Source organism: Sesamum indicum, linkage group LG8 (assembly GCF_026168435.1).
Source record: "Sesamum indicum cultivar Baizhima isolate 11 linkage group LG8, ASM2616843v1, whole genome shotgun sequence".
Lineage (NCBI taxonomy): Eukaryota > Viridiplantae > Streptophyta > Magnoliopsida > Lamiales > Pedaliaceae > Sesamum > Sesamum indicum.
This window is the reverse complement of record NC_142664.1, coordinates 27,638,146-27,648,218: the sequence shown is the minus strand read 5'-3', so window position 1 is coordinate 27,648,218 and position 10,073 is coordinate 27,638,146. Positions and strand designations below refer to the sequence as shown.

At 34.1% G+C, this 10,073-nt stretch overlaps 1 protein-coding gene across 4 annotated transcripts; it reads left to right on the top strand.

Moving 5' to 3' along the window:
- The first annotated feature begins 7,758 nt into the window (after window positions 1-7,758).
- LOC105169088 (multidrug resistance protein) lies at window positions 7,759-9,985 on the top strand. 4 transcript variants are annotated; one of them, XM_020695897.2, is made up of 3 exons: window positions 7,759-7,910; window positions 8,942-9,279; window positions 9,681-9,985. In XM_020695897.2, exons 2-3 carry the CDS (start codon window positions 8,995-8,997, stop codon window positions 9,816-9,818), a joined length of 423 nt encoding a protein of 140 aa, XP_020551556.1. In that variant the 5' UTR covers window positions 7,759-7,910; window positions 8,942-8,994; the 3' UTR covers window positions 9,819-9,985. The 4 variants fall into 4 exon arrangements, with proteins under 4 accessions (XP_020551556.1, XP_020551555.1, XP_011087674.1 ...); XM_020695896.2 differs by lacking the exon at window positions 7,759-7,910 and adding an exon at window positions 7,947-8,103; XM_011089372.3 differs by lacking the exon at window positions 7,759-7,910 and adding an exon at window positions 7,970-8,303.
- The last annotated feature ends 88 nt before the right edge of the window (window positions 9,986-10,073 follow it).

Sequence of the window (10,073 nt, the reverse complement as noted above, 5' to 3'; positions counted from 1 at the left end):
GAAAGTGAGTGTGGAAGGACTAGATCAGATAAAGGGTCTAAAGAGGGCGGCGGATGATGAACTTTCCCGAAAAGGAAAATAATGTAGATGGAATTGGAGGGACTTCAAGTTTGCACAGGCTCAAAGCAATTATCTTGAATCTGAGTTTTCAACTTCAAGGTAGAAGCTAAAGCCTCCCCTTTTCTCCTCCTTGTTTTCCTCATTTTCTTTCAGCTAAGAAGAGATGAATAAGATCAACTTTTGAGTTAAATTTGTTGTGTACTGGTTTTTCATTAGCTTTAGCAAAACAAAGGAAGACAGACAAGGGGGTGGAGGGATGGGGCCTAAGAAAAGAAGGTTTTAGTGGTCAGGAAGCAGCCGTTGGATAACAGAAATTTAAAGACAGGAAGGGGGAAAAAAAAGGTAAAGTTGGTTCTCTCCCTTTCTTTCTTACCCCTTCTTTATTCATATGACCAAATCACCCTGCATCTTTAATCAAAAGAATAGCTTTTTCTTTGAGTGAGAGATGATGAAATTGCACTTTCAGCAATCAAGAACGGCCAAGTTGGCTTTCACATTTCTGAAAAATGATGACCATGGATTCTGATTTTCCCTGGATATGTATGCCCTATTAAAGGGAAAAAGTCTGTATTCTACTAACCTCATGCCACTATTACAAACTATGTTCATGTAGTAACCGAAAGGATGATAACGACAACAGAAGAGCTGGGCAGTGGCATCCTAGTTTTCAACAAAAGTACGCATTTTGTGATTTTTTTAGCAATATATGAAAACAAAATTAATATTAGTGGACTATCAAAACTCTAGGACCAGTCCTCTGATGAAGCCAAAAAATATTAGCATATGCTGCTTGACATACCCCTAACTGTGCCCTTACTAGGAGCAGTATTCTATCCACCAGTTAAGAATTTTGTCCTCATAACTGTTTTTAATCTTGGCAAGCATGCTGCATTGGTTAATTTGCATTAGTTCCTAAAATTGTGAAAATTAAAGGAAAAGTTTAGCATTTGAGTAAACAATTTTCCGCTTCCCACTGCAATCCACACTGCTAAAAGAAGAGTTGGGGACACAGTGCCTGCACAAGCTTGGACTGTAAAAGAAGTAGAAGGATGAGGATTATTAATATATGATTACAATGATTTTGATGATTGATGAAATCTATAATTATGTAGTATGAATAGGTTGCAAGAAAGTAACACCAGGAAGCTTTTTTTCCCCCTCTCTCTCTCCCTCCCCCCTTGTGCTTTAGTCCTTCTCCCTGTCTTTGTCCTGCATGAATGGGACCAATTTGAGCTTTATTAGAAGATGGGATAGTCCTAAAGAGAGAGCTGAAAAGTAAAAGCAGAGATGACAGATCTTTGCTTTAGATCTTCCACTCCAAAACAAAGAAAAAGAGAGTCCCTCCTCCTCTATTTTTGTACATGGAAAAGAGTGCTCTACTATTATCTTTTCTCCATCTCAGTATTCATTTTGGTTGCCCATTGAGTCTTTTACACCATAGTTGAAAAAGTTTCGTTGTATATTATGTTATTACCTCTAAAATTCAATGATCGAGGGTGAGTGATTTCAGATTATTGCTTTAAATGAGAGGATAGTTTTAAAATTCAGAAAGAAATTGAAGTTTTTTCTTAAAAAATAAGAAACATAAGAAATTTAAGAGAGGTGGGATATTAGTATAAAGAAGTTGCAAACAATACACACACACATAATGGACATGAATCTTGAAATATGGATTTTCTGATAGATCCGAAGGTGGGGTCCGTTGATGTTCGAAATTGTGATAGTAGCAAGTGCATGAGATGTCCTTTTGAGGGGTCTTGTCTGTCTAACCAACTGGTTTGGGGGCTTTGAAGGGCCATTTTCTATCATGTGGCCTCACATAATTATGTAAGGTAGTGAAGTTTCTTACAGTTTCTTATGTAGTCATTCACACCCTACTTTAACTCAAGGGGGAAGAGCCTTCTTGTCTAAATACATCAAGAGCTTATATCGGACATGTGACTCAAACTTCAAAATACTAGAAAGAACATGTGAACTTAAGCCCACCTTTCAACTTTTTCATTCATTTTTTTGTTCTTAAATATAGTCATTGATGTGGTTTGGGTCCTTAAATAATTTAAAATTATAATTCCTCTCCTTTACCCCTTCCCCCCCCCCCCCCCCCACACACACGCGCAAAGAAAAAGTAAAGAAAAGAAAAAGGATTAAAAATTTGTACGCACAATGGTAATAAGTAATAAAAGTTGAATATTGCATAATTGGCTCTTCAAGTTAAATTGGACTTTTGTTTGCTTGTATAGACGCGCAAGCAGATTTATTTACATTTTGATTAAATATGGAGTGAAATTAAACCAAACGAATGAATTTTACAGAATGCACAAAAGTAAAATAAACCGACACAAACAATCATCATATCCACAGAAATAGGGGTGATATGATTGAGTAGGGCGCCAAGCTGCCCAGGAAAAGAGGAGCCATCAACTTGGAATTTCACCCCTACACTTTCTCTCACAACTGTTTGATTTAATTGGGTTTTATCAACTTGTAAATTCTTTCTCAGTTGATCATTTGGTAAAAAGCAAATGATGTTTGTATCTTCAATCTTTCTTTCTTCTCTTTTGGCGGGAAAAAAGTTGCACCTTGTTTCTCCCCCTAGCTTTTCAAAAAATGAAGAGAAAAAAAGAGGAATGTTTATGTCTACTATCAATATACTTAGGTGTTCTTATTAGTAACTGATGAAGGTGATTTGATTAGAGGTCCTCTGGGTGTATAAGATCTCGAATATATAACAGGGTACTTGAAAAAAGAATACATATGGTAGGATCATTCGGCAGTTTCCAACAATGATCTTTTCTTATCTTGAGTTCGTCTGGGTTCGAGTAATTAATGAGTTCATAAAGTTTAGGTATGTAAAATTTTAAAAATTTCAAGAATGATTTGTTATCTATCAGTCCGATTAATGGGTATTTATAATTATAAAAATTTTAAAAAAAATGTGGATTCACTTTATTTTAAAATTAAGAAAGAAGATACTACTTTACTTTTGCTCTATGTTGCACCAGCATGACTATGGAGATAAGAATATAAAATAAGATAATTTTAAATGATATTACTATATATATATATATATTGAATATTAATAAAATAATAGATAGAAAATGGATACTTTTACATTCGCACATATTATTATAATAATATTGACACTATGAGTATAAGTTAATACTGGATTGGGCCTCAAATGCTTTTATGGGCCACATTCAATTACTCGAATCGCCCTCCACCGAGTTGGGCCATTTTTATGTTGTTTTTGGAGATAAAAAGGTCTGGATGTGATTGGGCTCATAAGTCTTGAGACCCGGCAAGACTCATCTCTCTCTTCCTTCACCCTCTCAAACATTCAAACTTAACGTTCCTAACCACTTTTGCCCAACCTCCAAATTACATCATTCTCACATTCATCCCCAACAAATTCGTGTAAATTAAGGTTGAAAACGTTGCCAAACAAAGTGTACATACTTCTTCTCTTTTTTTTTATCTTTCGGTATAATAAAATTTGGGTGATTTCAATTATAATCATTATCACGAATCAGGACATATTTTAGAATTATAAGTCTCTTACAGGAGTTCGTACAAATTACGGGTTAAACGTAATAGACCCCGTACGTATACTAACAAGCAAGAAATCCCTCTGAATAAGAAAAAAGACAACACGACCCCTTGAACTCTTTAAATAGGGGCAAAGTAACTCCTTAACGAGGGAGACAATGAGTTTCTTTTTTAAAAGTTTAGTAGTCGCATTAGTAGAATTAAATTATACGAATTGCCCACCAACACAATTCTTACATCGACACAAGACAATCAAATTTACAATCATGTTATTGGAAGTAACCAGTTCAAACTACACAGTCGAATCAACAAGTGTCGACACATACTTCATCTTTGTAAAGAAAGTGTGCACAAGTTTCCACAACAACGAGTGAAGTAACTTAACTTTTGCAGTTGAGCAAAGATTTTGGTGTGCAAACAATGGTAATATATCTAAGGACATATATAACATTAGATTACATAACAGATGTTGTCTTGAAGCATCAATCTCAATACCAAAGTGCTTGAGGGACTGTCAGCCCATTGGTGCTGCTGTTATAGCTAAGCATGGCCTGATTTTAGTTCCAACACGTGACTGTGAGGACCACTAATCCACTTATCTCAAGTTCAATTGTTTGTTCATCCTACCAACATTAATTCTATCTTAAAATACTCACTTGTCCATGTTCATCATCAGTTTCTGCCAACTACAATTAACTATTATAAGGTCCATACATAGATTTTGATCCATGCCAAGAATGTTGGTACATTAGTTTCTTGATCTTGTCCTGTTATATTCTATCACTTTTGCACATCGTTGTTGGATGTTAATTAAGAGTCCAAACTTGGTAACAAAAGGATCGATGCGACATCAACACGTTGGGAAGTTCATAACAAGAAAAGAATCGTTTTATTTTAATTTGAACATGGTGGAATTTAATCCTGTTAAAATCAATTTTATAATTTGATCCTAAAATTAATTTTTTTTAAAAAAAAGAAATTGACAATTGTATGACTTGTGGTCTATGACAAGAAAGAAAGATGGGGCAAAATGAGGGTATTGTAGGGATGATTGATGAAATGGAGAAAATGGTGTGAACATATGGACAAAAGTAAAGAACTCCACATGGGTGATTTTTCACAAAAAAAGGAAGTGGATTGAGGTGAGGTAATGGTCCTAACTTCACTTATATACATAAATAAATAAATTAAAAGACAAAAGTTAAAGCTTCCAACTTGAAAAAGAAGCAAATTATAGAGACTTAGCCAACATGACACATCCCTCTCCTTCTTACTATTCATTCTTGAAAATTGTGATTTGTCTCCCTTTATGTTTCACTTCTCACAATCAACACCAATATTTTCTCACAATTATTTTGATGTTGTATCTTATATTCCATCCAATTTACTCGACGTCTGAAGTTCATACTTGGTTAGTCGACTAATCTGAAAACAATCCACATCACAGGATTAGGGGAAATGTCTTCTGATACGAATATTTACTCTTCATCGATCAGTTCAGTTGTTTAGGATTCACGTGTCGGACCCTATCGTTTCCGCTCCAATCAAACCCATATTGGTTTATATATACAACATGATTTCTTGATACACATAATACATACGTATTCAATATAAATATAAAAATATATCTCTTTTTTATAATGAAAGATTCAAAGCTTAATTATAGGGTAAAACAGAATCGGCTCCCGTGAGATTTGTCATAATTATAAATAACCCATGAAATTATAAATATTCTAACAAATAAGGTATTTATAAATATAAGAAATCAACTTGTAATTTATCCTTAATTATATAATAAATGATCTTACAAAAGTTGCTTAAGGTAATGTTGGAGTTGTGTAGAACTCTTTTAGTTAACATGCTGCAAAAGTGAAACTAAAGTCTGCCTCAGTCAGTCAGAGAGGCCTCATGACTTGACAAAAGCAAGAACAATTACAAGAAAAAAAAAAAGATTATGATTCTAGTCTGATTCATTTTCAAAAATCACTTAATTTTGCTTTCATGTCAAGGGGGGGCCCTTTCTCTTTAAGAAATTGTCTCATACACAGAAAGAAGAAAACTATATTCTTTTCTTGAAATGACTCCATTACTTTAATCCCATAGATATGGTTTATGTTTTTGTCAAAATTCAAGTGAAATTGTCTTTTTTGTGTATGTCTTCTTGTGGGCTGTAATAATTTTAGCTTATTATAAGGAAAAACATTCTATTAGTATATGTAATCTTGGTTTGGTTTTATTTTCCTTTTCTTGATTCTTTATATATATATATATATACCACTCTTTTGATGTCATGGTCTGTCAATAGCTATTTTACAAATTTTTTATTTAAGATTATGTATTATTTATTTTTTCATAAATATTTTTATACGTAAAAAAAAGCGTGCCACGCAAATTAGCTACTAATGCAAACATATTGTGCACATGGGATGCATAGGATTAGAATGATTGATAAGGCATAGGGGTTTGAAAAGCATTCATATCTTTCAAAGACATTTTGATTGTCTTGTTGAAAAAGAAGGTTAGCCCCATTCATTCAACTTTAAAGGATGAGAAAGAAAAAGAAAAGGTTATGTTCCTTCCTCTTTCTTCTCCTTCTTTTTTTATGTTGTAATAATCACAATTGCATTTTTTTCCTAAATTTTCTTGAATGTTTCTAGGATCATTGTCTCTACTTCAATAAAATTTCAAATGTGTAACCTTCCTTCTTTTTCCTTTTCTTCTAGGTAAAAAAATAGAAAAACATCGTTACGTCAATTTTTTACGTACATACATTCATCAATAACTACTATAATTACAAGACCATATATTAAGACAAATATTTACACATGAGATAAGATTTTAGACCCATAAACTTGTACTTTGTATAACCATAGAACATCAATCTTAGAGAGTGTTTGGATGAGTCTATAAGCTTTTTAAACATGTTTTAAGACTTACAAGATGATAAAGGAACTCCCAACTTATTACAGAAATCTTAATAATTTAGTTCAATTTTCTTCGAAGTAATTACAATTTTGTCATTAATAATATATTATAAGCTCTGTCATCTTACTTTGTCCAAATACTTCAATGATTTCTTTTAAAATTAAGATCCGACATCCTATAAAATGTATAAATTTATAAAATCATATAAAAAAATTAGCCAAACACCCTCTTAATCTTTAGGACAACATTTTTATACTATAATAGAGTCATGAAACCGCAACATTATAGAGGAAAATTAAATACAAAAAATTTAAAATGGTTGTGAGGAGAAATTGTGGGGTTCTTGTGACAGGTTTGCAGGGAAAGAATTCTAAGGAATAAAATGTGGGTATGGTCTGCATCACCTCTCCTTTTCATTACATTCTTTTTCCTTTCTAGAATTGAAATTATTTCTGCCCAGGTGCTGCATAGCTGTAAGAAATCCAACATTTATTCTCTACCATTTGATTTGATATCAGAACCACTACTTCTCAATCATTCTGCAACAAAGCAAAACAACTTATTCTAAGCTTGTAATAATTTAAATTTGTTAATTACTTTGTTTGCAGCCTTTCAAGTTAAAAAATTTGGGAGGTGTGTTTTTCTCTTGTAATGAACTGCCAACTTTCTAATGATGAATCCATTTGGTGTTGTGTGTCCCATTTTAGGGCTGGCAATGACTATGTTAATCTGTTGGTTATGATACATATGTTGCCTCAGCTCTATACCAACTTCATTTGGTTGTAATAATTAATTCTAATGTAATAATTTTTAGTATGTTCTAAAGTTTACCTTGAACTCGTACTCTTATGTTGCCACATATATACGATGAAATTCTTACAAGGGTCATATGAAATAATTTGTAAGCCTGCATATGTTTTTTATTATGGACTATATAAGGAAAATCGGACTTGTTCAAGAATGTTGTTACTTTTACAATCCCTCCCATTTTTCTTATTAGGAATATTTTCATCAAATTCCAGCATTAGTTTCTCATTAATTATATATACTACGAGACTACACCAGTAAAGTATTATAAAATTACGCATTTATGCCCAACATCGGACTATATGCGAAAAAAATCTGAACATCAAAATATAAATTTAAAATATAATATTGGATCACACTTGATACTAAAATTGGTTTTGTTCCTAACTTGGACATCCTAAACATGCCAATTCTTGAACAACAAAAACTAGGTAGCCCAGACTAGGATGAGTAGTGGTGAATCTCAAAACTGATAACACTTTTGAAACAGCAAGAACCAACACTCTCTTTCTTCTCACCCCGACAACAAGGCCCATACCTTTGATTTCTTTAACCCTGCTGCTCCGGACAAGGTATAGTACTCATTAAGTTAAGCATCAATTTTTATTTACATTGGAAACATTAAAAAATTTGTAATAACTGAGATTATCCCAAACTCTACCACCTTTTTCTTTCTTTACATTCACAAACATAAGCTCAGCTGCATCTTCTATAAGGCTGGAAGGAATGTGTGTCTTGTTCTTTCATGACAGAGAAGCTTGTTGTGTAAGAATCTGATGATTTGTGCCTGTTAAGGATAAAAAGACAAATAATGCAACTGAAGTTTCTCATGAGAAAAACTTAGTGTGTCTCTGCTGCTCCAGTTGTCTTTTGTCAGTTTTCTCGGTCCAAATTGAAGATGATGATTGCAGTGAATGTTCTTGATTGAATGCCTTGCAAGTTTTTCTCCTAGTTCTTTCCTTCTGGTAATTTTATCCTATATGGTACATTTTGGTCCAGTTTCTCGCACCCTTTTAAGAAAAGTTTAATCATCATAAGTGTTCATTTTCAGGTAGTAATAAATGATTCATGCTACTATTATGCATCAAATTTAACTTTTTGTTCGTATATAATCAATGTGTCATTTAGGTGAACTGAGAAGTTGCAAGAATCATAGAATTCTTTTCTTTCAGAATTTTGTAAGATTAGCAACGCATGTAAATCTCAGATTTGTTGTGCATTTTTCAGACTGTGGTGTCTGGATTATTCATGAGAAGGGGTAGAAAAGAAGGGCATCACCTATTCTTGTTTTCATCATTGCTTATCTTTCTTCTCCAATGTTGTTTTCTGCTTCTCTTATCTGTTTCTGGAAATTAGGACAGCTTTAGGATTGAGAAGATCAGGATCATTAACTTTTTGATATAACTAGAAATGCTTGCATTGATTTTCAATAAACTGGATTAGATCAAAATAGTTGAAGAATGAATAAAAAGTGTCTTTTCAAGGGGAGGTGTTACTTCTAACATCCTCTTCTTGTACGTGGGCTTTGCGTTCAGACACAAATGAATTGATTCTGCTTGAAACAAATGTATTGACGATCTTCTATTTCTGGACCCTTTAACAGGAACAGACCAGCTACTGAGAATCTCTCTGAAGATCAGAAACCAAGCCGACAGAATGAATATGACCGAGTTCAACAGTGGAAGAGCAAAAACATGGGACATCTACGGCAGTTCAAATCCTAGTCCTTCTCAGACAGATGTAAACAAGGAAGGTCCATGGAAGAGCTTTGGCTCATCGATGAATGCCATTTCTTTCGGATTTGTTGCTACAGCTATCTTGATATCGATGTTCCTCATCATGGCTATATTCGAACATTTATTCAGACCAAATGTATCCCACGATCAATCTAGTCATGGGATGGAATCAAGACAAATGCAGAAGCTTGGGAACTCAGATGTTGTAAGCTTCTGCCTTATTCTTCTTTTACTATGAACTTTTGCGAAGGGTGGAACCGGTGGATACCAGGTTGTACTACTGTTGTCTTTTACTTTATGCATCTGTGTGTTCTGTGTGAGGTTTTCTTGATCTTCTTGTTTCATATTTGTGGCTTTCCGTTGCATTGTCATCTTTGGGTCTGTGTATTTTCTTCCCACAACCAAGTGCTCAAGTAGAAAGAAAAACGAGTCGAAACCCCAAAAACTATTAAGAGTGTAAACCCCATATCATGTTGGTTTCTAGGTACTTTCCCCCTAATGAGGGAAATGCATAATCATTGATCATGATCACCCGTGTGTGTATGTGTTTGTCTACTTCATTGGCATAGTTCCAACCGATCCCAATGAGCTCGTTTCTTGTGACAGGTACAAACAACATATGCATCCGATTTCTCAGTTGTGATGCCAGGACAGCAGTATCCAACCTTCATTGCTCAACCGGCTCCGCTAGCTTGTCGAAGGGAAGGAGTATATTGGCCCTCTCATGAAAACAGTATAGTATAGCCTACCCCTCGACCATTAGTTCGACGTTCCTTATTCTCCATATCCATGCCCTGTAGATGAGTCACTTTTTGTAGTGCTTAAACACATTAGAAGTTTATGCAGTTGACTGAATTTTGGCTTAGTAGTTACATCTGAATAGAAATTGAACTTCTTGTTGAGATTGCTAAGTTCAAAGTCGTCCCCTCCCCTACAGGGCAATCAAGGAATGTGAAATCTTGCAAGGAATGTAATTATGCCCCACACAGCAAATTATGT